The sequence below is a fragment of the Erithacus rubecula genome, assembly GCF_903797595.1.
Source record: "Erithacus rubecula genome assembly, chromosome: 21".
Taxonomy (NCBI): domain Eukaryota; kingdom Metazoa; phylum Chordata; class Aves; order Passeriformes; family Muscicapidae; genus Erithacus; species Erithacus rubecula.
Window position 1 is genome coordinate 4,104,840 of NC_136673.1, and position 25,590 is coordinate 4,130,429.

Here is a 25,590-nt window from a genome sequence, read left to right on the forward strand (position 1 = left end):
ACACATACATTTAATATTACATCACATGTAAGGGAACAAGCACATATGATTGCAATATTATATGACAAATACAGGTCCTACAACATTAAATTTAGTGCCTTGTGATTGATGATCCTTTGTTTCCAGGTTTTCCTCTCTGTATATATTATTTCTGTAGGATTAGCATCTTACCAGCCGGAAGAAACATACAACTTTTTTATTTTCTAGCATGTAATTTCTGTTTGATTCACAGCTAATAAATAGGTCATCTTGTACTTTTGAAATGCCAACATGCAGTAATTCAGTGAAATAGAGACTCTACATTAAGAAGCTGTCAACCCCACTGCAATTTTCCTGCACCCTACGCTCTGGAAAGATACCTTGTCACTCATGGCTCAGCTCTGTTTTCCTGAAATATCTCTTCTTCTGCATAAATAATGAATATAGTTGCATGAAAATATCTGGCACAATGTCTGTTCTTCCTCCCACTCTAAGGAGCTGCAGTACAGGCTCTGTATTTATTGGTTCATCTTCCCAACAAATCTTGCTGAAATCACAGGGGTGGTAATAGTGTGTCCCCCTCCCAGGTGTTCTCTGTGCTAACCCCATCCTGCCTGCCTGCCTCAAGGAAGGCAAGTGCTGCCTTCAAAAACACTTTGCTGTTTAATTCTTCTCAAAATGTGAAGGCTACAGTGACACAGAGTAATTTAAAACACTTGATTTCAAGTTCTTCCCATTTCTAACGTGTCACGCAGGTCTTGCACAGAAAAATATCAGCCTGAAGCAGATCCCAATTAGGAGATTTTAAAATTAATTCTGTTCTTTAAAAAAGCTTGCTATAAATCCCACCAGATTACTCAGCCTGTCTTCTAATTCATATGAACCGAAACACACAATTTACTGGTTTTTATGGCTTTCTGCTGGTAGCTCATTAGAGGTGGCACAAGGATGGCAAAACCTGGTTCTGTGGCTCTGATTTTCCCCCCCAATGTTGGAACAGGGCTGCCCTGTTTGCTCACTGAGCCCTCCAATTTCCTATTCTGATCTGTAAAATCATGGTCTATCCAAGGGATCTCACTTCCTGAGACAGTTTCCTGATGCAATGCAGGGAAATCTCTGCAGTGCTGATCTCCCAATCCCTGAGTATTTATAACCCATCCTCACAGCTCACAGGCAACATCTGAAGCCAAAGATTGAATCCTGCAGGTGTTGCTCACATGAATGGTTTCCCCTGACCCCAGGCTCGGTAATGTGAGGCAGGGGCAATGCTGTTTGAAACTGGATCAGCTCAAACCATGAAAAATTTTGGCCTTTTGTGGGTTTGAATTGACAGAAAGTTGAAACTTGCAGAACGTCAACCCTTAAAAATGGGAAAAGCGGGGTGTGCTAAACCCCTGGGAGCCAGGTTTTACAAGGGATAAAGCTGCTGAATCCTCACAGTGAGGTCCAAAAGTAATTTAAATCTCTTCCCCTCTCCCCCTGCTCCCAATTTCCCCATCCCAGTTGTTGTGAGATGCATCAGCTGAGAAGGAAAGTTGGAAAGTGACACTAATAAGGAGGGCTCAGACGCACTAAGAGTATTAAAAGGTTAGGTCATGGTGTGTTCTATTAAATAGAATATTAATTGAATTCTTGACATCTGAGGTGAACTGTGACATGCTCATGGGATAAATATTGCATTTAACAGAGCATCATGACCTAAAGCTGTAAATACTATTGAGCATCAGTGCCAATCCTTCACAATAGATCTTAGCCCCAGTCCTCAGGGTACGAATGCTCCCTTGGAGCTTTGGAAGCTTGAGCTTAAAACCAGCTTTCACACTTCTTGTTTCTGGTCTCAGTTAAGTCTGAAATTGCTTCTTCTATCTCAAGGCTACATTCTGCCTCAGACCTGTGGTTACAGACTCCTAATACAAAGCTAGAACTGGACGTTTCAAATGCCACGTGCTGCACGGTGCAAGAAAGGTTGAAAGAAAATTTCTCCATTTCCACCCCCACACCATAAAGAAGATTAAAACATTACAAAGACCAATTAAAAATAGGGAATCTCACAGCAACATTTTCATTAACCCTCCCTGGTTCTTCTTTCTGTCTCATTAGTCATCACAGGGAGAGGAAGGATCATTTTAATTAGCAGCATTGTAAAGCTTTATTTAAGGCAACTGCCCCTCCTGCTGCTCTCTGGATTACCCTGACGGCTTATAAATACAATACCAAATCATTACCAGCCAAAAACAACACTGCTGAAAGGTTTGGAAGAAAGAAGATGCACTGTGGTCAATGTTTAGGGCTCTTTAACAATGTCCTTTCTCCTTATTCAGGCATAATTCAAGCGGAATATTGGACTTTACAACACAACTCAATATCCTCTTACAGCAGAGTCCTTTCTAGTTGAGGATACCATGTGTTCAACTCTCTTCCCCTTTGTTTTCAGGGCAGGCAAAGCACAGAATCACATCTGATAGGATAGACATGGTAGATATGATCACAAGGTTTCCAGCATTCAATTTAGAATTACTTGTTAAATTCCTAAATTAAAGGGTGCTGACAGGAGGGAGGTGAGCAAGGAGACCCCAGCTGGGGGTGGGCTGGGGGAGCATTTCAGAAAAGAAGATTTGGAGAGTTTAGGAGGGAAACAAAGAGAGAGCCCACATTTCATGGAAAGGAAATTGCTTTTTCCAGTTATCACTTGCTGAATTTCACGTTTTTGGAAATTAACCCAATGGATCTGATCTTTTAGGAAACCCTCCAGCATTTCCAGCCAGCAGTTTCCACAGCTGGGAGTGCAGTCCATAGTGCATGGCCAGAAGAGCTCATCTGCTCTCCCCCACACCCATGAGAGGTGTGAGTGACCCCACTGTGCAGTGTCTGGGTTTATTTCCAAACAAGTTGGAGTCCCTACATTGCAATCAGGGATTTGATGCAGCCCAAGATCTCTCACCCAGGAACACATCACATTTCTTAAGATGTAATCTGCACAAAATGTCCTCCTCCATGACTCTGTTAGGGTCATTAGGATTCCATTAGGATTATTAGGATTCACAATTTAGATCTGTGGCCTACTTTCCCTGACCTGAATATTTAACTGTGGATTTCTCAGTACACCTGGGTCCTGCAACCTCTAATTGTTCATCACTGTCCAGCCAAGGCAGCTCAGTCTTTCCCTTGAAACACCCTATTAGCTACACCAGGGAGTTTCTGTGCTGTGAGTACTCTGTGGAGTGTTTGTGGTGGGCTCACAGTCAGGATTTGAGTTTTAAAAGTCAAAACATCACACAGCTGAATTTAGCTGAAAGTTTGAGGTGTCTTCTTTGCTGTGGGTACCAGCAAAGTCAGGTTAATACACCTTTGCATTATCAATCACCAAATTCTTCCACTTTATTGCTTGACATGACAAAAAGAGAATCAGACCAGATGACAAAAATTCTTTAGCACTGAAGTGTGAAAGCACAAAGTGCAGTTCATCTCCCCTGAAAACAAACTCACTCTGACTTCAGCTGAGCACTGAACAAGCACTATGTGGAGATAATACTGGCTTCTTCAAAAACCATGTCTATTCCTTCACAAAGGTTTAAAAATTATTCTGAGCGCTTGATGTTACCTATGTGAACTATTTTAAGTAATAAGAAAAAGGGAGACAGTAATGATGTATCACTGAAAGATTAATGCCTTGCTGTATAGAGTTTATTTCATATTAAGATCTGTATCTGTGGAAGCTTGCAGGGAGAGATGATGTCTTTTATGGAAGTTACTGACACAAATAAACATTAAAATATTTCCACTTAAAAAAAAATAGGAAAAAAAAAAAAAAAAGAGAAGAGGGGAGCACAGAAGTTCCAGTTTGGGACTGACCAGGACCTCAGCTCCCATCTCTGCCAGGTCACACTCCTGAGCTCCTGTCACCAAAGGCTCATCATCCAACCTGCAGGGCTGGATCCATCCAGAGGCCAGAGCCCTGCCAGAACTGCAGCTTCAAGGGATCTCAGTCTCCAGAGATCACAGATGCTAAACTCACTTAAAACCACACAGTGAAAAATAGTCAGAGTAGCAGCAATTGTAAAAGTTTATATAGGAGTTGCTTTGTTTTCTATTTATAGCTGCACTGTGTTTTTCTTGTAATACATTTTTAATGACTTATAAGGCCTAGTTATTTATTCTCCTGAAGCCAAATACTTTCTCTACCCTGATGATGCAAGGCAGTGAGCTTTGCACAGAGGAGCTCTGGATCTGCTCCCTGCACTGGCCCCAGGCTGGGGGGACCCTGCCTGGCCCTGGGGACCCCCACAGCACCCAAGGCACTGCAGCACCCCAAGCATACAGCTCCCCACTGCCTCCCTGCACAGGGACTGCCTGTGCAGAGCTCTCCCTGGACCACAATATTTTCAAATTCCTGATTATTCTATCTGCACACAAGGGAGTCTGTCTTTATGGTTATTTTCCTTTACATTTCTTAATCCAAAATTAACTTTACTTAAAATAACAAAACAACCCCCAAACCTGCTGTGACTCACAGGCAGTGGTCTCTTCCATTTGGGTGTTGAAAAGTTGAGTATGAACAACAGACCTTTGAAATGGTAGCTTTTAGCACAAAATATAATTAATCTGCAAAATCAACATCCATCCCTAAGCACAAATGCTGATTGCCTCATGATGAGTCTAACCACAATGGTATTAACTCTACTGTTCTTTCTAAATTGTTATATACCCAATATTTTCTTCTGACTCTTCTTCATATTAGATTAATAACTATGTAATCACTTCATTAGTTTATTTAGATTATGTTATTTTAGGAAATTATTGTTTAGATCAGCCTTGTCCTTCCCATCTCTCTGTGCCTTCCCAGAATTAAGTAATATCTGAGGAAACCAATTAATTGCAACTCGACCGCTGTAATGGGGTCTGTTCTGCAGTGTGGCAATGTCTAATGGAGTTTTAATTTCCCCGTGGTGAATCAACATTTGCTTAAAGACAGAAAACTCTTAGAGCAAAACACTGCCTGAAACACACACAGCTTTTTCCATGCCTGTGGGGCTGAACATTTTGGGGCTGCTGCTGTTTTTATTGGGGGTAAAATTCACAGAGGGGCAGCAAAGAGCATCAATTCCCACCATGGGCTGAGGTTTCCTGTGGACTTGCAGGGAGATGTTCAGCCCAGCCCTACTCAGCTCCTCCCAACCCTGCAGGGTCCTGGGGGCTAAAATGAATTTGTCACCCAGTGAAGCTTTGACAGCCCTTTTTAATGCATGGTGCTCCTCAGGCAATGCTCATTTAAGTGTCCTGGACCTTCACTTTGCAGTAGCACCAGCTCTGGTGGTGGAGCAGGAGCCCTTTGTGGTGGGGGCTGTCAGACACTAAACCTTATCCCCAAGGAACCTGCTGGGACAGCAAAATTTACAATGAGATTTCTCCATTAATTGGCTTGTTCAGAGTATTTAGTATTGCCAGAAGTTACATTTGGGATTCTGGGTGGAGGCAAAGCACCCAGAGCCCTTTGAAATGCCCCTGGACTCTCTCAGGCCCTGAGTCCCTTCCCAAACCTGCAATGCTGACAAACTTCCAGAGTCAGTCTGGTCTGCCTCCCCCACTTATCTGACAGCTTAAAAAGTTTGAAACAAAGCTACATTATGATGCAACAAAATTCAGCAGCATCTGATTAACAAAAAAGGAGGCCACAGCTACCTGACAGCAGCCAGTGGTTATTTTTTATTTCTAAAACAAACTGATGGCCTCAAACATTCATATATGTTTGGGATTTTTTTTTGTTTGTTTGTTTAAATGTCTCATTTCCTGGTTTGTTTTTCTTCTGCGTCGTGCAGGGAAATAAAGTTTTGCAATTCTTCTTCTCATAATAAGTCTGTCCAAAAATGATGTCGCTCGTTGTGTTGAAAGATGGTTTCATTTTCTACTCAAAATTGGTATGAAAAATTTGCCTTGCCAAATGAACATTGTATACTGAACTTGTCAAATTCTCTCTCCTGACACAAATAAAAGATAACATTGGGTGGCAGCATGTAAAACAGCACTGACAAGACAGCTGGGATGGAAGCAAAGAAATGCATATTTTTCTCTTTCTCTCTTCCAGAGCAGGGAATGGGAAAGATCCAGGTGAGTGAATGCTGGCGTGTTACAACCAAAAAATACATCATCTGAAGACTTAACAAGCCATTTCAAGGCAGCTTCTGAGATGAACATAAGCAATTCCATTTCTGATTAGTAAAATCATGACAAAAGCATCAACTTTTTTCCAAGCAGCCAAGAAAGCTGCTAAGTAGGAAGAGTGGCTGGGTAAAAGGGATATTCAGTTAAAAGTTCATGACTTTGCTGTGCAGGCTGGAAGGATTGTTCTTAGCACTGCAGAAAATTATTCCAAGTATATTTAAAAATAAATAAGCTAATGATAACACTTCCATTAGATCTGCAGTCTCACCATGTAAGTGAATTGGTTTTTTTCCTATTAAAAATTGTTGATTGAAGGCTGTTAGCTATTTATCAACCCCAAAATTACATTTCTTCTCTCCTCTTAAAAATCACTACAACTGCATAGTTAGTAACAAGAAAAGACTCCTAGAACTGCAGTTTTGGGGTGGGGGGGAGCAGGAATACAAGCATAAAACACAGATTGCACCTTCAAATCCCCGATGGCATCACGCTTCTTTGTTCTGCTAAGAAAAATTAACCTCAATCTCGGCTCAAGGTCCCCCGATTGATTATCATAGTCATTTAAATACTGTAATCTCATTTTCAGCATCAGGGAAAGGGAGCGAAAAGAAGAAAAAGAGAAAGAGGTGGGGAAGCGAGGGGGAGAGAAAGAGAAAACAGAATAAATTATCTGACAAAAGGAAAAAGGCCCTTTCTGCTTACGGAGCCTATTTCAGATCCTTCCACTTGATTGGAAAAGTTGATGAAGTTTAAATGAAGCAGAATTAGAGGCTCAGGCCACTGAGTATTGACAGGGGCCCATGGAAGAATGTGCAATTCAATAGGCCTGATTTCTGTGGAAAGCAGGGGAAAGGCCTAAATGGTATAATCTTCAATCAAATCTAACATCAACACTGACAAGGCAGGGTAATGAGATAGGCCAGATCAGGCATGTTGGTTAAAGAAATTAATCCCTCTCGCTGCACCAAGAGTTCAGCTTTGATGCCTATTGTACAGAGCCCTGTCCCAGCCTATCTAAATGCTAACTAACTGTGGGTGTGATCTGGGACTGTGCTTTTCAGGGCTGGGGCTAAGCTGAGAACAATTTTAGCTCCCTGATTATGGTGGCAGAGGTGGGACAGCAGTGCTGGTGCTGGCAGCAGAGCAGGGATGATGGATGCAGCTGCCCCCAGTGCAGGGAAAGCTGCATTTCTGCTTCTCTTAAGGCTTTATCACACTGTAATACGTGGTAATTAATGGAGTTACAATCCTGACCAGCTCACTGGAATCCCCTGGGAGCCACCAGAGGGGCTGCAGAAAGCCAATGTAAAGGGAGTTGGGAAGTTGAAAAGCTGCAAACAAAGGGGCTCTTCTACCTGGGCGAGCAGCCCAAAGCTCCTGATTAAAACCAGTGTTATTTTTCAGGCTGGTTTGCTCTTTACAGAGCAATGCAAGGTTCACTGTGTTTGCTTTGCTGGCTTTTATCCCCTCAGCCTGGGAGTTACACTATTATTCTTAATCAGGTTTCACTTGTAAGATTTTTAGGCACAAACCTCGTGTTGGTTTGCTTAAACAAATCAAACTAGAGATATTTCCCTTGATATTGAAGTTTTCTTAAAGGCTGTTGCTGGAAATCTAGTAGTAGGTCCCACTTGCATTTATCTCTGCTACTTCAAATAAATCTTGAGTGGGAAAGTCAGTGTAATTTATTTGATAAAGTACAAATGGTTAAAAAAGAGAATATTCTCAGAAATGCAGGTTCTGTCTAATCTGTACAATGCGAGCAGCCAAGCAAGAACAAAACAATCCCTGCAAGATGACAAAAGCTTCTGAAATCCAATAATTAGGCATAAGAGCATCTCTAAGAATTTGCATGGAAAACAATCTGCCCTTGGGGAAAGTGTGGCTAAAAACTCCCAAAAATCAGGAACTGAAGATGCTGGTCTCTGTGACTGCTGACAACAAGCTGTCTTTGCTCTACATTCTGTAGGCAGCACTGAAAAAGAGGGGAATGATTGTGGGAAAGGTTTAAAAATAAAAATTAAAAACCTTTTCCTTGGGCAGCCACCAGCTGGTTGCCTGCCCAATGCCCTCCTGTCCAGCACTGTCCTCACTGAGCCCCATTCAGCTTTTCCTCTATGCTCAGGGCACTTTCTGGTGCCTTTTCCAGAGAAGGAGAATTTTTATTGGTATTGCAGTGGGAAGCTGAGGTTGGGGAGTAGAGAGGGCAGAGGTATTTCTGTGCTGTTACAGGTTTTACCCAGCCTGCTGGGCTCTGTGTCCCTGCAGAAGGGCTGGTGGGTTAAGAGCACTTCAGTGGGATTTGGGATATCCCTGGCTTTCTGTGTGGTGTCTTCAATTTGAATTAGTCTAAAAATCATCTCTTGGCATAATGTGGTTTGGGGGCAGCACTAAAAAAGGGCAGTGGCTCTCCCCCAGTTTCTTAAATCGTTCTGAGAATAAAGCCTGAGTTTTAGGCTCACCATAAAAATTTATATCCTGCAGCAGCTCTGGATGTACTGTGAATGTATGGATCCATTTGTCACCCATTTCATTTTAGTTTTTTCCCTATCCTGCCCACATCCTCTCATCCTTTGGCTTAATTTTTGTTTTTACATCCCCACCAACTCGGGCAAGAGGCTGTACAGATGTTCTCTGCTCTGGCAGCACTGCTATTAGGGTCACAATGCAACAATTTGGTCTAACCATTATTATTGTGCTGGCTGACTTCAATAATGCACTTTTAAATCAAAGAGCCTTTGAAGCTTTATTTCCATTGTATTAGACAAATAAACACAGAAGATTTTCACAAACATAAAAGGCATTCACCTTGTAATGTTTCTGGGCTTATTAGTCTCACCAATTTGCATTGTTTTGTTCACATAAAGGATCAAAATGCCCTTTTGCTTGATTTTACATCCTGCCTGTGGATCTTGGGAGTGAGCAGCTCCCAAGGCCTGGCACAGCTGGGGCTGTCCCTCTGCCTGCTGAGTCACAGCTGGCACTTTGGAGCCTGTGTTCAAACAACCAGGAGGAAAAACCCACTACTTTCTTTCATGCAGAATGTTCACTTGCCTCTTGGAAATACCTTATTTATTTCAGCAGTGCCTGTGCAAAATATGGGAGGCCACTAAAGCTTATAAGGAGTTTAATTTTTAGTGTACCAAATAATTCATTTAAAATCTTAAATGAGTTCATGCTGAGAAGAAAACCCTTAGAAGTCAAAGCATTGGAAGGAAAGCTCAGAATCAAACCTAATGATTATTTGACTAACCAGCCCTTCATTAGTTTATTTCTCTAATGAATTATTGAGGCACTGCATAGACATCTCAGAATACATTTTTAAAAGCACAACACTGCTCTTAGATTGCAAAAATATAATAGTACTTGTGATATAATAATAATAGCAATAAGCACACAAAATGCTGCATAAACACTAATTAAACCTCAGTGTCCCCAAGCAGCAAGCACAGAAGGCAGGATGCTCAGCACACGTTGTGATTTGAGGTAAAGAGTACAATTAACACCAAATAAAACAACCTTATTCCAAATACAGCTCATGATACTTGTGGCTGCTCTGTTCTGTGTTACAAGGGAGAGACAGAGAAAACTGAAATCTGCTCTGAGATCGAGTTTCCAATAAATGTATTGATCCCAAACAGCTGTGAGCAGGTTTAGATTAGGAGGGGAACAGAGTTATTTAAATCATCAAAGCTAACCCAGGGCTGTGATTTACCACAGGGGGAAAGAAGTGTGGGTGAGATCCTGGCTGGGTTTGAAGCCCCAGATCCCTTGAGGGAAGCAGAGACAACAGGACCTGAGAGCCCTCCCTGGGCTGTGTGGGTGCTCTGTGAAAGGGAATGATTTTGCTCCTGTCAGTCCCATCCCTCACCCGTGCTGAGTTCACCATGACTCTTCCACAAGCTGGTGCCAGAAGAAGTAAAGAAAATAAGTGGATTTGGAGAGCATGTTAAAAAAACCCCAAATCACCCAGGAAGCTGAGGGTTAAAGGCTTAAAGAAGAAGCAGCACATTCAGATGTAAAAGCCCTGTTGCAGCCACAGTCCAGGTCAATAACAGAAGCTTCAGAGTCATGGAAAACCTGCCCAGTCAGTAATTTCTATTCCAAGAGATGTTTGTGATGATGCATTTACAGCTTGAAGTTGTAATATTCTTTTTCACACCATGCATTTGTCTATCTTTTCTCTTGCTTAATTACAACTTTCCCTTTTCTTTTTTCACTATGTGACACAATTTTAGTTTGACCAAATGGCCCCACTTGCTTTTGTAGTGTCCATCCTATGGATCTTTTCAGAAATCAAAATGATTTTGCAACAATTGTCAGCAGTGCCTTGCTCTGTACCAGTCAGCTCAGAGATCCTTCATGATGAGCTTCAACAAATATTGAAATGCAAAAGGAAAACGTGGTGGGTGATTTCTGCCTTTATTTGGTACCCACATAGGCAGTGCAGTCTCTTGGTCACCTGGCTGCAGGCTCCCAGGTGAGCCCAGTGAAAACTCTGTTGCATCCCCTTCACCCACCAAAAAAGGCAGCTCACTCTCCCTGGCCTGGCTAATCCTTCCTTTGCTGGGAATTCCAAAATCAAGGCTCTCAGTGTGCCAGTTCCTGTGGTTTTGGGAGCTTTTTTGATCATATATTCTTCTTCTGGAAGAAGATGGTAGCTGCTGAAATTTTATTGCCTGAATCCTGTAGCTTCTGTTCAATCTCATTTGGAAAAAAAAAACCCAAAAAAAACTTCCAGCCCTCGAGGCTGTAGAGGAAAGCTTAGGAAAATGAACCCTAAATGCCCTGGCATTCAGACCAATAAAGACAGCCTGGCATCGGTTGTCATGTAAATAACAAGCTTGTAAAACAAACACTGCACATTCCAGCGGTTCTGTTTGTTAAATCTGCTTCTCCTGCAGTCTGGACTGGGACCTGGTGCCAGCCTTTCCTGGCCAGCAGAGCACCAGCACCATCCTCCTCCTCTTCCTCCTCAGAAATGGCACTTTGGAAACAACTTTTCAGTGCTGGGAGCAGCAGCAGGGGCTCTGAGGTGAGCCAGATGCTTCTCAGGGCTTTTCCTGCTCTCTGCACAGCCCCTGGCTCCACCTGGACAGGTAAGTGGATGCTTTGGCACGTGGGGCTGGATTTCCCATTTACCTTCACACATTAAGGAAGGTAAATCCAACTCCTCAATGGTGACAATGACTTTGTCAGGGATATGCTGAACTTAATTATACCATACTGTACAGAAAATGTTATTCTAAATGTAACCAAACTGCTGTGGGTCACTATTTCTGAAGTCTGTGTTGAGTTTGCCAGGGGTTAAGTGTGGTAAACTCTTATTTCCTGCCCAAAGCTGGTTTATTTTTGTAACACAGGAGTTTTCAGTAAGTTTGTACTGGAAAAGTGCTTGGCTAAGGCTTTTACTGGTGAAAACAGACAAAAAAAATGCTTTGCTCAGATTTTTACTGGCAGCAATAGATGAAATGCTTTCCTCAGTTTTATGCTGCAAGCAAATATATATTGATAACCAAATGAACTCCTTGATTAATTAAAACACACCATACATTCTAGCAGAGAAACAGAGCATTCATCCCTAGAAATCTTTACATGAGAAGATGATGGTTTTAATCTGTCATAGCCAGAGATGTGGACACATCCTGTGGGGAGGGATGGGCAGAGCTGAGGCAGGAGGCTCAGCCACAAACAGTCTGGGCCAGGATCTTGTTTGGATATGTGATGCTATATTTAGAAAATACATAAAATAACTGAAAGAGAAAGGAGGCTGTCCTTTGGCTGCTGCAAAGTAGATCTGTCACACTTGCACCAGGGTTTTGGGGTCCAAGTGCTACTTGGAGGAGGATCAGGGACTAAGTGTCCCATCCATCTCCACTGGCCTCAGGTTCTTGTGTATTTGCTGCCCAGAGAACATCCCTGGCAGCTGCTGGAGCTGTGTGTTTCTCATGCCTTCCCTCGGCTGCCAGCAGCACTCATCCAAGCTGCAGTTATCTCCTTTTGTCCTTTCCTCCTAAAGCATCTTGGTGTCCTTTGGTTTCAGCACCAGGCTGGGACCTGCTGGCCATCCTCTCCAGAGTGGTTGGTCCCCAGGGCTGTCCTGGAGAGGAGGAGATTCCAGGCTGGAAGCAGGAGGAGGGCAGATGCTGTCCCTGTGTCACCACTGGTTCATGCAGTGCCAAGTGCCAGCATTTATCTAAAAACTGTCACCCCACCCTGTCACCTGCTGCCAGAGAGGGACACCTGGTGAATCCAGCACTCCCTGAGGCAGTGTGGGAAGGCAGCTGGCAGGGGGCAGCAGTTTGCTGCAAAAATTCAACAGCAGAACCTACCATGATACCACAATCAGCAATTACTGCTGATTCCAAAAGTAAAAGCATCCCTGTTAACACCCTGCTTACTCCATGCTCAAGGATGGCATCAGGTGGATGCAAATCTCACATCCCTACCAGCAGACATCCTCCTGCAAGGAAGCCTTGGGAAAACAGAAATCATACAAAAATTGAACACAACCTTTTCCTTCTAAAACTTGCTCAAAGTTTAGTTTCATCAGGTCAGATTGCAGAAATCCACATTGTGTCTTAATTTATTAAAACATCCCACGATAAAAAATTGTTTAGAATTCCCAGTGCCAGGATGCTCTGCAAGATTTATCCTTCCCATCAAACTTGGGGGATCCAGAGAAAAGAAGGAAAGTAGAAGTGGTGGATTTCAAGTGAAGCTGCTTTTGAGTTCTGATGCCAAGCCTGTTTTTTTTCTAAGCCTGACAAAATTTCCTAATATATTTTTTAGAGTTTCGTAAGAAACCAAAGCATCAAATTCCCAAATTCTGCAAAGCCTCAAATTCCCAAATTTTACGGCCAACCTCCAAGCCAAGGTGCGATTACTGAGAGAGCCGAAGAGCCGAACTCGGGCTGGAAAACCGCGGCTTAAGCGGGGAAACAAGGCTTGGGAGCAGGAGCGGCTGCCCTGGCAGGGGAAGGGTGAAGAGCAGCAGCTCGGTTCCCGGTGCTCGGTGCTCGGTTCCCGGTTTCTGGTTCCCGGTTCCCGGTGCCGGCCGGCAGCGGCGGTTCGGGCACCAAGCCGTTCTGCGAGTGCCATCCAGGGGACGGGAGCTGCACTTCATCCGCTGCTCCGGGAGAGGCGGGGGATTAAAGCTTGGCTGGCCCTGGATGTCGAGGAGGAGATGCTTCCAAATTCCCGAGGCGCACCCCGAGCTCAGCCGGTGAGCAGGGCAGGGATGGGAGGGGGATTAACAATCTGAGAAGTGATAGGAGTTTGGGAAAGGGACCAGAATTTTCACAGCAGGTCTAAAAATTCTAATTATAGAGTCACAGAATCACATAGGGTGGAAAAGATCTCCAAAATCATGGAACACAGCTTGTGACCGATCACCACCTTGTCACCCAGCCCAGGAATCCAAGGAATCCTCCAGGAATGTTGACTCCAAACCTCCCTGGGCGGCCCCTTCCAACGCTGGCGGTAATTTAGGTGGATACAGTTTGTGTGACCCGGTCCCCGGGACCCCTCTGCTGTGGCCGGGGATGGAGAGCAGCCCCAATGACATCTTGATCCCTGTTCCCGAGTGTTTCCCAAACCCCGGGATTTACGATTTGGGAAAACCCTCACAGGGAGAATCCATCCTGCTCCGTGCCCATCACCGGCTGGGCACCGCCGGCTGTTTAAAGCTTGTGAAGGGGCAGCGGAGAAACACAATTTCCTTGTCATATAAATCAGTGGTGGTGGGGGGGAAAAACTGATTTTAACCGCTTTAAGGGGAAACTTTTCTGCTGTGGAGCTGCCGGCGCTGACCACGACCCCGCCACCCTCCCCGGGGTCCCGTTGGCTGTGGGATGGGAGGCGGCCGTGTCGGGGCGGGGGTCTCGGGGGTCTCGGGGGTCTCGGGGGTCTCGGGGGTCTCGGGGGTCCCGGGGGTCGCAGGGCTCACCTTGATGATGAGCGGGTTGCGCAGCATGCTCAGCCGGACCAAGCCCAGCCGCTCGTTCTCCGTGCCCGGGCCCGCCTCGGCCAAGGTCATCGGCCGCCGCCGGGACCCCGCTCTGCAGCTCGCCATGGCGCGGGGGGTCGGTCCGGAGCCCGGGGGGGTCTCCCGGTGCTCCCGGTGCTGGTCCTGGGGAGGGGGTCTCGGCTGTCTCGGTGCTGGGGCTGTCTCAGCGGTGCTGGTCCCGGTGGTCTCTGCACGGCCCCGGTGCCAGTACCGATCCCGATGCCGGGGGTCTCTACAAGGCCCCGGTGCCGGGGGTCTCTGCACGGCCCCAGTGCCGATGCCGGTACCGGGGGTCTCTGCACGGCCCCGGTGCCAGTACCGATGCCGGGGGTCTCTGCACGGCCCGGGTGCCGATGCCGGGGGTCTCTGCACGGCCCAGGTGCCGGTGCCGGTGCTGGGGGTCTCTGCACGGCCCCGGTGCCAGTACCGATCCCGGTGCCGGGGGTCTCTGCACTGCCCCGGTGCCGATGCCGGGGGGTCTCTGCACGGCCCCGGTGCCGGGGGTCTCTGCACGGCCCAGGTGCCGGTGCCGGTGCTGGGGGTCTCTGCACGGCCCCGGTGCCAGTACCGATCCCGGTGCCGGGGGTCTCTGCACGGCCCCGGCCCCGGTGCCGGGGGTCTCTGCACGGCCCCGGTCCCGTTACCGGGGCTCTCCCACCGGACTCGCGGCGCGCGCGGCGGCGTCCGTCTCCAGGCAACAAGCGGTGCGCCGCTCTGATGGGTCCGGCCGGAGCCGCTTCCGCTGAGGGAACGGATAAACCGGGGGAACGGATGAGGCGGGGGCGCGGCGCGAGTGGACACCGCGTGCAGGTAACGGCGGCCGGGCCGGGGCGCGGAGGGTCCGGGAGGGGCTGAGGGTCCCGAGGGTCCCTCACAGCCCCTCACAGCCCCGAGCTCCGTGGCGGGGCTGAGACCCACCCTCGGCAGCCCCAGCGCGGCGGAGAGGAGCTGCAGCGCCCGGCCCGGCCGCACGGGGTTTCTCGGTACCGGGCCTAGCCGCCAGCTGTGCTTTGAGCTCCGCGGAGCCCCGGCGGCCGCTCGTTCTCCCGGTGGCGGGGAGGGGATGCCCGGGCCCGGCCGCGCTGCCAGCTGCCCTGGGCATGCGGAATTCAAGGGCGCCTGATTCAAACGTGACGCGTAGTGAGTCTTTTGGAAAGGTGCTGGATGTAGAAAACGGGCTAAAAATGCTTCCTGCCTCCTGTGAGTGGCTGAATTCTGCAGCAGTCGCGTGGGATTTTTGGAATTGTGCTGGGACAGAGCCAGCAGGGCTTAATCGGCCCGTCAGAAATATCTAATTACAGAATTTTGGGTTTGGTGCTGTCTCATATCTCTTTTTTATCTGCTTTTTCAGTGCTAAGAGCCGAGTTGAACGCAATAGGCGTTGCTTAGTTATTTAGAACCAAAGCTAATAGTTATTAAACTTATTAAATTGGTTTTTTTGTTGTTGTAGGAAAGCACTTTGAAGGCTGGGAACAGCTGTGATGCACATCTATTTGACAAAGAAGGCATCAGCTTTTCCTAGGCACTTCACAAAACTAACTGCGTTGAAAAGTAAGAGTCTAAGATAAAATTGAGTTTTTAATTGTTAAGCTTTTGGCTGGGTTTTGTGCTTTTTGTTGTTTTTTTTTTTTTTTTTTGGGAGGGAGGTGTTTTGTTTTAAAGAAAAAGGGTGTATAAACAACAGCACTTCAGTAAAACTCCTCTCTTTTCCTTAAGAGAAAAAAAAATGAAAGGCAAAGCACATGCAGATGATTTTCAAGTCCAGGATTTTGCCAAGAAGAAGAAGAAAAGGAAGAAGAGGAAACAATGTGAGTCCAATGACACACATGAAGATGCTGAAATTGTGGAAGATCCAGAGCTCAGCCATGCTTCCTCTGTGCCCTTTGAAGATGCTGCAGAAGCACAGGGCAGGGAGGACAGGAAAAAGAAGAAAAAACTGAAAAGAAAGGAGGAGAAGCAGCAGGCTTTGATGGATAGTTACATGGTGAGGGTGGAATCTGAAATCAGCAATGGGACTGGAGCAGCTGCTTCCCCGAGGAAGAAGAGCAAGAAGAAGGGTCAGGAGAGCACTGATGAGCTCAGTGATGTCACCTGTGTCCTTGTGAACCAGGACAGTGCTGCTGATTATGTTTATTTTAAAAAAGCCAAGAAAAAAAAGAAAGGAAAGCAGCCTGAAGTGGATGAGGTGTGTGAGCTGCCTCCCTCTGAGGAACCCAGCGAGGGCCACAAAGAGAAATCCAAAAAGGAGAGGAAGAAGAGGAGAGAGGGCAGTGCCCAGGAGGTGCAGGAGGACACAGAGAGGGCAGCTGAGCAGGACAAGGGACACAGGGGGTGGCCTTCACCTGCAGCTGAGGATGGAGGCTGTGATGCTGCTGCTGCCATCACTGAGAGCTCCATGGAGCTCCCTGTTAATTTTTCTACACCCACCAAAGCAGCTGATCGAGCTAAAAAGACTCCAGCATGTGCTAAAAAGGCAAAGAAAAGCAGTGTTTTTGTCATGGAAGACAGCTCTTCAGAGTCTGATGGGATGTAAGTTCAGGTTTTGTTTGTGGGGTTTTTTTCCTCCCTCCACTCCCCAAATACATTCTTTCATGATATTTGGGTTCCAGGTTTTTCTTCATTCTGTTTTGTGCGTGTTCTAAAGAAAAACTTTGAATTTACACAGAATTTGTGATGTTGGAGACCTACTTTAAAAGCTCAGTTTTCTTGTAGAGATCAAATAATAATTTTTAAGAACACTTCAATGTATGCTCTTTTCTCCTCTTTAGAAACTGTAGGTAGGAAAATAATTTATGTGCAAACAATTCACATTTTAAAAAAGAAAAATGGGAGGAAAAGAAAAGGATTATGTTAGTTAAACTTGATAGTTAGAGAGAACATGTGCATTTTAACCAGGCAACTAGCAAGGTCAGCTAAACAATTGAAGGTTCTGTGCAAATAAATGCTAAATGTAAGTAGTTCTTGTTACCTTTACATTGTCTACAACACAAAACAAGAGCACTAGTAAGAGACAGATAGGAAAAAAATAAAAATCTGTGTGCCAGTGGTAGCAAGAGACATTATTTCTTCACTATGCCCATGTGTGATAGTTTTGTGGATTTATCAGAACTTCAGAAAGCTCCTTGTGATTATTTTAAGTATGGAAATTTGGTAATAAGTTACAATTATTAAATTACGTTAAAAAGTTAGAAATGCAAGGCAGTAAATGTGTGAAGTATTTTTTTGTTCTGTAATTAATGTGTTTATTCTTTTAATGGTAGAGATATTTACGAAATCTGTGTTTTGGAGTTCTAGTGGTGTATTTTATTTTATGTCTTTTTTTTTAATATCAGGACACCAAAAAACTTGTCATCACAGAAAAAGAAGCAACAGAACAATTCCTTTGCTGAATTGGCAGCCTCTGATGAGATCAGTGGGGATGATGATGAAGGTCTGGACCTTGCCATGACTTCAAACATGGATTTAGATATTGCAAGACAAGAACTGGAAGAGTTTATTCCTCATGTCAAGAATTTATCAAACAGTTCAATCAAGAAAATGGCTGGAAGAGACCTAACAAGGTTTAAGGCATTTAAAAAGCAGGGTGAGCTCTGAAATCCTGTTGCAGTGAGGAAGGACTGTGCAGCTTATGTTTGGACTGAGGGAAAAGTTTCTTGTGCTGTGTCTGTTGCACCCACAGAGTCTGGTTCACTTCATTCCATTGACATACTTTGTTTCTCTGTTCTGTAGCATCTGCTTCCACATTGGTAAATTCCAGTCTGAACTTGTGTGTTAATTGCTGATTCCCAACTGGTTTTGTCTCTTTCAGTTTTCTGTTTTCCCCCTCTGAATTTGCTGAACTAAAACCTGAGATGTGCAAGAGATGCTACTTGAGGGTTGACTTGTTCTTTTTTTTTTTTTTTTTTTTAACCTTTCTATATTTTAGGTATTGCTGTCAAGTTTGGCAGATTTACCCAGAAGGAAAATAAACAAATCCAGAAAAATGTTGAAGAGTTCTTATCACTTACTGGAATAGACAGTGCTGAAAAACTTTTGTTTACCTGGAGGTATCCAGATGATAAAGACACCATCCATCGCCTGAAAACAGAACATCATTTTTGTGAAAAAATCTGTGAGTGTTTAAGTTCATCTACAGACAGCTGAATGTTGCATTCTACAACCTGGTGATATCATGGCATATTTTTGTGAAATAATTTTTCTTGAAAAGCACTGATGTTGCTAAATCTGGTGAGAAAAGGAGCTGCTGACATGGTGTAGTTGATAATCTGCACAGTGCAGTGTTTTTATTATCTGGTCTCAAATAGGAAGAGTTTAGAGATCAGTCATGGTCAAGACCAGTAAAGACTTCCAGACTTGCATTTGGGCTTTAAGTGCCTAATTTGCTCAACTATAATTAAGGTTACTAATGGCAGCTGTGATTAAGTCCTTGTCACCTGTTCTTAGGTCACATAAATAGGTGCCAGGTGCAGGATTGAGGGGGGTGGAAGAAACTGTGCCACCTCAGTTTTCCAGGACATGGAGATCTCAGTTCACCAGGAGCTTTATTCTGTGTGTTTGGTGGCATCATCTCAGGCCAGGCAGAGCAAAGGGCAGCCTGTCATGCATCAGGATACTGGGATCAAATGCAGATTTATTCCTGTGTGATTCAGACACACAATCCTTCCCTTTGCATCAGCACATTTGCCTGATGCTCACTTTCATTCCAGTCTGGGAGTTTGCTCCTGGGATGGGAAGATGTTGCAGAAAGTCTCAGCCCAGTCCCCTCTCCTGGGCACTGCTGACCAAGGAGGTTGTGTGTTCCCAGACATTGATCTCTGTGGATCTTGCCTTCAGCAGAGATCTTCACTTGGTTTTTGCTGCATGCCCTCAGTGCCTGCTTTTCCCAGTTGGAATAGTCTGTAAGCACCCAGTGCCTCCTCAGCCTCCTGCCTGGTGGCTGTCTCATGTCTCTCTTTTGATGGGAGTGTTCAGCATGCCAGTTAAATTTTAATCACACCTGGATCAAATGCACAGCCAGTCCATGCAGTTTGTAGCTGGTGAGTGAAAAGAATCTGTTGTTGACAGCACAGTCATGAGAATGTGTGGTGTTGGGTTTTGGGGTTTGTTTCATTTTGGCCTCCCCACTGTTAGAAATGTTTGTTAAACATGATCTTTTACCTTGCAGCTGAGGGCATACCCCGGCCCTGGAGGCTGATATATTATAGAGCAAGGAAGATGTTTGACCCAAATAATTATAAAGGAAGGTAAGGGAATACTTTCAAAGTGTTTCTGAATGTTGAAATCAGTCTGTGTTGATTATTTGTATATTAAAAATGGATTCAAATGAAGATCATCTCTCCCATTTGTGCCAGTTACTGTGATTTAATTGATAGTTTGTTTCCCCTTATTGCTTCTTCTGTTCTAAAATGTGACTTGAAGTGATAGTGATGATTAACATTGATCACCTGCAGATGTTCCAGCTCTTTAAGAGATTGAAGTGGTTTGAATTTACAGCTGAATCTGTGCCCATTTCCTCAACCAGGTATTCCAATGAAGAAAAAGAAAAATTAAAGAAGTATCAAGCTCTGCATGGCAATAATTGGAAGAAGATTTCTGAGTTGATGTCCCGTTCTAACCTCTCAGTTGCTATGAAATTCTCTGAAGTCAAGTCAGGTATGTAATTTAAAGAAAAACAAATCATTTTGTGTGGTGTTATTTGCACTGTTCAATGTAGGTACCCTAAACATAAGGAAAAAGTCCTTCAAGTATGGGGTTTTTCATTAATTAATTAATTTGTAGTGGTGGTCCTCTTCTTCACACCACTGATTGCATTTTCATGTGGGAAGGATTAGAAAAATCTCTGGAAGAAAATGGGGAAAAAGTGGAACAGATATAAGTCTTTATTAACAGAACTGACATTTTAAAAGGATGATTTCATAGAGAGGGCAGAAGGAATTTGACAGCTAGGTTTAAAAAGATAAAAACTGGGGATCAGGCTGTTCTTTAGTCTCAAGTCTGGTATGCAGAAGAGTTTATGTGTTAAGAAGTTGGTGCTATAAATAAAAATCATGCAAAGTGAAACATTTGCTCTTTTGCCTGTTTTCCCCTATTCATTTATGATCAATTATGCCTTAACCTGGTGGGTTTTCACTTTTAGCTATTAACTATGGTCCTTGGACAAAAGAAGAAACCCAGAAGTTAATGAATGCAGTGAAGGAGGTGCTGAGGAGAAAAATAAAACCAGAAAATGCAAATTCTCTTTTGTCACTGGAAGAGTCAGAAACAGAACTCTGCATTGAGCGTGAGAAGCTGTACCAGGCACTGCCATGGACTGAGATTGAAACCAAAGTGGGAAGTCGATACTGGAGACAATGCAAACAGAAATGGTGAGGGCTTGGACTAAACTGAGATAGTAAAATGTGTTCTGGGGTGTGTTTATTCTGCAAAACCATGGTGATTGTTTGGTTGGACAGGTAAGAGATTGTAGAGCACAGACACATCTGTATACTGCACGTGTGTCTGAGACAACTCTGCTAGCTGTGGCAGGTTTTCTGTTTGATGTCATAGCAAAGTCTGATTTCTGCCTGGTGTGCTGAGGCCTGAGCAGAATTCTCTTACATGATGAACCCTGGGCATTGTGACTGACCCCAGCAGGATTATTTAGCTAAAAACAGATGATTGAGAATCTTATGGCAGCTGTTCAACACCAAACCAGCTGCTTCAGAAGCTTCCACATAACCTTGTGTAGTTATCTGGGAGAAATGTATAATCTTTAGAAACTTTCCCAACCAACAGGAATAGCAGATTGTTTTTAGGGTATTTTAGGGGAAACCCTCCCAGCCAAGGCCTGGGCCCTGGCTCCTGCTGGATGGCAAGTGTGACATCAGATCCAGGAGTTTCTCTGCTAAAAATATAATCAAGTCACTTTGATTTGCTTATTTGGGGCCTACAAAAACTGGACTCACTTTTGGGGTGAATTTGGAGACCTCACCTAAGGGTGGACACACTGTGTAGGATTCCCCAGTTGCTGGGAAGGGTTCTCCAGGTCCTGGCTGTGAAATGGGGGTCACCAGTAACAGGATCTGGATGATGGTAAAATACTGAGGCAATTGGTGATGTATCATTCTCAATCACTATCCTTTCTCTCATTTAGTAATGATTAGTGCATTCCCTTGCTTATTTTTTGCTTGTTGCTAAAGCCAAGTGTGTAGTTCTATTGAATGTATCATTTTACTTTTTTGTTGCCTTAATATTCTTAGTAAAATAAGACCATTCTTTGCATTGATGACTGTCCTTTCAATCCCCCCTGTCACTTGGCAGAACACTGCCCCTGGGACAGCAGCAGCATCTTCATGCTTGGAATTTCTTGAAATGACAGAAGCCTGTTTTTGTGTGTTTTCAAAGGAATTCAATTTTAACAAGCAAATTGACCAGAGGGCAGGAGTTGTACAAAGGGATCAATGGATTACGGACCAAGATCAATCTGATTAAAAGGTATTAAAAGTTCTGAGCACTGGGATGTTTTTGTATCTCCCACTGTTTGAGCTGTGTTTATAAAAGGTTTGCAGGGTGAGAACATCCTGCTTGCAGCTTGATACATGTTTTGCAATCATTCTTTCTCTGGACAAAATGTCCTGTAATTTCTGACTGGGGGAGCTGGGAGCACTGAATTATATCTTGAGTTGTGCCTGCAAACTGTTTCTGTCTTACATTCACAGGTTGTATGAAACAAGAGCAGAGGATGCCAGTGAAGTCAACTGGGATGAACTCAGTAATGCTATTGGGTAAACCTCCTTTCCCTCTTTTTATGGATACAAAGGATAGTTAAAGCAGATGAATCAAAGTTCTGATACTTTTACAAGTATAGGAAATGCTCAGTTTGGAAACATTACAGTTGCATATCCTTGTACAGCACTGAGCAGCAAGCCAAGATCTGAAACCCTTAACATTCCAAATACTGGAGTGTTGTCTATCTGTGCTTTCAGGTGTTAATCAACTAATGGGAAAAATAATGATTTGATAATATGAGTTAATTATTACTTGAATTCCATTCTTTCTACCTAAATCTAAGCTAGGTTTGACTGGCATCACTCTCAGGAATGGATAACTCAGTAACAATTAAGCTTTATGATAGTTCCTTGCACCACTAATTCTTTGAACTCTTCTTTTTGCAGAGATGTTCCTAGAGCCTATGTTCAATCAAAATTTTATAAGTTAAAAGTGTCCTTTGTCCCTTTATGGAAAAGAAAGACTTTTTCTGGTCAGTATTCCAGCTTTTGTATGTACTCCTTAAGGCTTTGGCTTGAATTTCAGAGGATACATACTCTGGTTCAATTTTTTCCTAACTGGCTAAAATCTTAGTCTTTATACTTATTTTACTAAATGCTCTATTAATAAATTTCAATGTCCTCTTTGTGCAAGTGCTTATGAACCTGTTCTTTTTAATACCTTGGCTTGAAAAGTTTTAAGACTGTACATTTTAATTTCTCTTTGCATGCTTGTGTTGTCTGATCTCCCCCTGCAGCCCCTGTGATCAGAACAAGGCAGAGATTTTGTACATTTAACACTGACAACATCATTTCTGTCTGTGAGATGCTGTTCTTCTACAGATCCAATTAAAACTACTTTTTTATATTTTTTTTTCTCATAGAAATTCTTGACTATCTGTATGAAGAGACGCTCCCAGAGCTTGAAGAAAAGTTAAGTAAAGAAGAGGGGAAACTCCAGAGCTTTGACATGTCAGCAGCCAGTCAGCAGCAGCAGGTTTTCAGATTCAGTGACATTTTTGACTCCGATGAAGAGTGATTAACTGATTGTCCTAAAAGCAATGCCTAATTTGCATATTTAACTGGAAATGGGTCTGGTTGGAAGTGGGTGCAGCTCAGCACCTGCAAGTAGCCAGGCTGTTGATAATGGGAAAAGTCAGGATAGGCACCTCTGACTGTCTTGTTTTACCTTGAGGGATTGAGTTCTACAGAACTTTTATTGCCACCTTTTATTTAATTTAGCTCTGGTTTTAGAAGTTCTCATGTAAGCATCCAAGTTGCTTTCTAAATGTCTCAAAATAGTTGTTTTTTTTTTTTCCTGTGGAGTTGAAAGCTGCTGTTTTCTTTTTATGAGTGAACTTGGTTTTTATAACTTTATTTTTTAAAACTTCATGGTATTGGAAAAAGGTTTACAGTTTGTTTTTAAATCTCTGTAATTGTCAGGTCTTGAGACATCTGTGTTGATGAAAACAGAACAGCTTTTGAGTTGTTTTTTTTTTTTAACAGGTATTTTATTGTTAAAAGCAACTGATTTTATTTTTGATGCACGCTTACACTTTCTCAACCCTTCTAGAGAAAAAGGACTTTTGTCCATTACTATTCACCATTTCATGCTAACTAAAACAAAATGTTATAATTAATATTTGGAATACAGAGACAAAACAGTGTATATATATATACATGTGCATACATATATATTTTTATTTTGCCAAGGAGAATTCTACATTTTAGTAAGAAAATTAAGCAATAAGATGGAGGTTGTACTCTTGTATTATACTTTTAACACTCTGTCTGAAGTGAGTATTTGTAAAGCAACTGAATGAATGTAAAATATCTTAACAGTGTTAAGTCTTTGTATGGCTTTTTTATATTTCCCATATGCTGTACTTGACAGTAATGTAAAAAGACTTGGTCCCTGCTCTTTGAGGGTTATTTTGATAAGTGACAATTTCCCTCCTCAATTCTAGAAATCATCACTGAAAATTCAGAATTTTCAATGGTTTGAAAGGCCTTGTTGGAGGGTCTGGAAAGGTGACTCATAGCAGGGGCTTTTAAAGGAGATTTTTCCACATTTATTTGGCTTTAGTCTCTCTGAAGATAGAAAGCACTGGGATTTTTGTGAGACAGGCAGGACCTCTCCTGCAATCAGCCCCTGCTTTGAGGGTAAAGTTTTCCAGCCAAAGAGATAAAATGAGATTGGGGGGGGAGGGAAACACACATCACTCCCTTTTAGGCCTTTGTGTTGCTTCCTGGGTTTGAAGGTTAAAAGCTGAAAATTTTGAATTTCTGAATCTGAAAGGTATGTGTTTTTCAATGTTTTGGGTTTTTTTTATTTTTTTCCTGGAAAATGGAGTGGTTCAAACAATGCCTGGTTTTCAAATTTGTAGAGTAGATCTTGCAGAAATAAACTTCTACCTCCATGATGAGATTTATTTTATTTTTTGCTTTAAAAAAAAACCTCTTGTGGCTGAGTGAAATGCACCCCACTCTAAAGAGAGAAGCAGCAATGTTTATTAAGCAAAAAGAAAATTTTAGAGTTCAATAAATTTGATGGAATTTAAGTTTTTCATTAAGTTTATCATTAATCCTGAACCAGAGGTATTTCATCAGTACTAATTCAGCTGCTCAGTCACTTACCAAGGATCTGGTGTGAGTAGGGGATCTCTTACCCTTGGGCAGGGTGAGGTTCAGGTGAGGAATCCCAAACCTTGAGAGGTTTTCTTGTTTCCCTGCCAGGACATTTCCCTGGCCTGCAATCCAGCTGCAATTCAGAGTTATTAGGGTGAAATTAGTGCCTGTTAATCAGTAGTCCAGATAAGATAGATGCCTTTGTTTTAGCTCTGCTATCTTGTTCTCCACTCCATTATCTTGCATGTTTGAGCTTCAAAACCACATTTCAAAATAATTTTCGAGGTACTTTCACTCCCTTGTCCATGAGCCAAGAGCATTCCAGCTGCAGGGGTCACCTCAGGGCATGAGCTCCTGTTCCTGCCTCCCACAAACTACCCAAGGAAAAACCTTGCTGATCCTCCTTAAAAGCAGTTTCTCTGCTAAATACGTGCAAAACAGGGCTGGAATTGTGAGCTTGGAGCCATCACTGCACTGGCTGCTCTGGGGAAACACAGACCTGAGGAAAAAGAGGTTTCCCTCTCCCTGCAGCCCTGGGAATGGAGAAGGGAAACTCATTCCCCTTCATCTCCTTGGGTGAGGTGTGTGCAGCCTGTTTGCACAGCAGCAAATAATTCCACAGTGATTATTTCCCAGGTTCTGAATAATGGCACAGGGAGGTAATTCTTTCACGTGGATATTTCAATATTATTGCAAACAGAAACCAAAGAGGCTCCAAGGAATGATGAGGGAAATAATGTTGACAAAGCTTTCTGTATCAGACTGCATTATAAATAAGAGCATGACAGATCCTTCAAGTGTAAAAGCACCCTAAAATCTTGGGTGTTTCAAGCATTTCCCTGGTATATTCATGGTCTGAGTGGTGTTACAGCACAAATCTCTTCAGCTGTGTGGCATTACCAAAGACAGAGGAGTTCCAAGGGTGTGTTTGCAGCATTTCAAAGCTGAAGAAGCAGCTGAAGATCAAATGGGGATTTGCTTTTTTCACCTCTCTCTCCTGTAAGGTTTAAACCAAGGAGGTGGAGAAAAGTGATGCTGATATAATTTGGGTCAAAGTAACAAGATGTTTAC

General features: G+C 43.5%; 3 protein-coding genes across 3 annotated transcripts in view; 1 reads left to right on the plus strand and 2 right to left on the minus strand.

Moving 5' to 3' along the window:
- CFAP77 (cilia and flagella associated protein 77) overlaps positions 1 to 14,266 on the minus strand; it is a 57,538-nt gene extending 43,272 nt beyond the window's left edge. Inside the window, exon 1 of the mRNA XM_079324429.1 lies at positions 14,087 to 14,266. Coding sequence (XP_079180555.1) covers positions 14,087 to 14,212 — 126 coding nt within the window. The 5' untranslated portion in view covers positions 14,213 to 14,266. The remainder of the gene's footprint in view (positions 1 to 14,086) is intronic.
- The window catches only part of PRRT1B (proline rich transmembrane protein 1B), a 424,933-nt gene that overhangs the window by 88,055 nt on the left and 311,288 nt on the right, over positions 1 to 25,590 (minus strand). The gene's annotated exons all lie outside the window — the stretch shown is intronic.
- On the plus strand, positions 15,600 to 24,314 carry TTF1 (transcription termination factor 1). The gene is made up of 11 exons (XM_079324151.1): positions 15,600 to 15,697; positions 15,863 to 16,675; positions 17,479 to 17,729; positions 18,072 to 18,257; positions 19,311 to 19,389; positions 19,668 to 19,798; positions 20,283 to 20,511; positions 21,530 to 21,619; positions 21,844 to 21,909; positions 22,300 to 22,385; positions 22,776 to 24,314. The coding sequence occupies exons 2-11, from the start codon at positions 15,873 to 15,875 to the stop codon at positions 22,928 to 22,930; spliced, it is 2,076 nt and encodes a 691-aa protein (XP_079180277.1). The 5' UTR covers positions 15,600 to 15,697; positions 15,863 to 15,872; the 3' UTR covers positions 22,931 to 24,314.

Coding starts and splice junctions, on each gene's coding strand:
- TTF1 (XM_079324151.1), top strand. CDS start 15,873: ATGAAAGGCAAAGCACATGCAGATGATTTTCAAGTCCAGGATTTTGCC. Junction 16,676..17,478: donor TCTTCAGAGTCTGATGGGAT/GTAAGTTCAGGT, acceptor TTTTAATATCAG/GACACCAAAAAACTTGTCAT. Junction 22,386..22,775: donor GAAAAGAAAGACTTTTTCTG/GTCAGTATTCCA, acceptor TTTTTCTCATAG/AAATTCTTGACTATCTGTAT.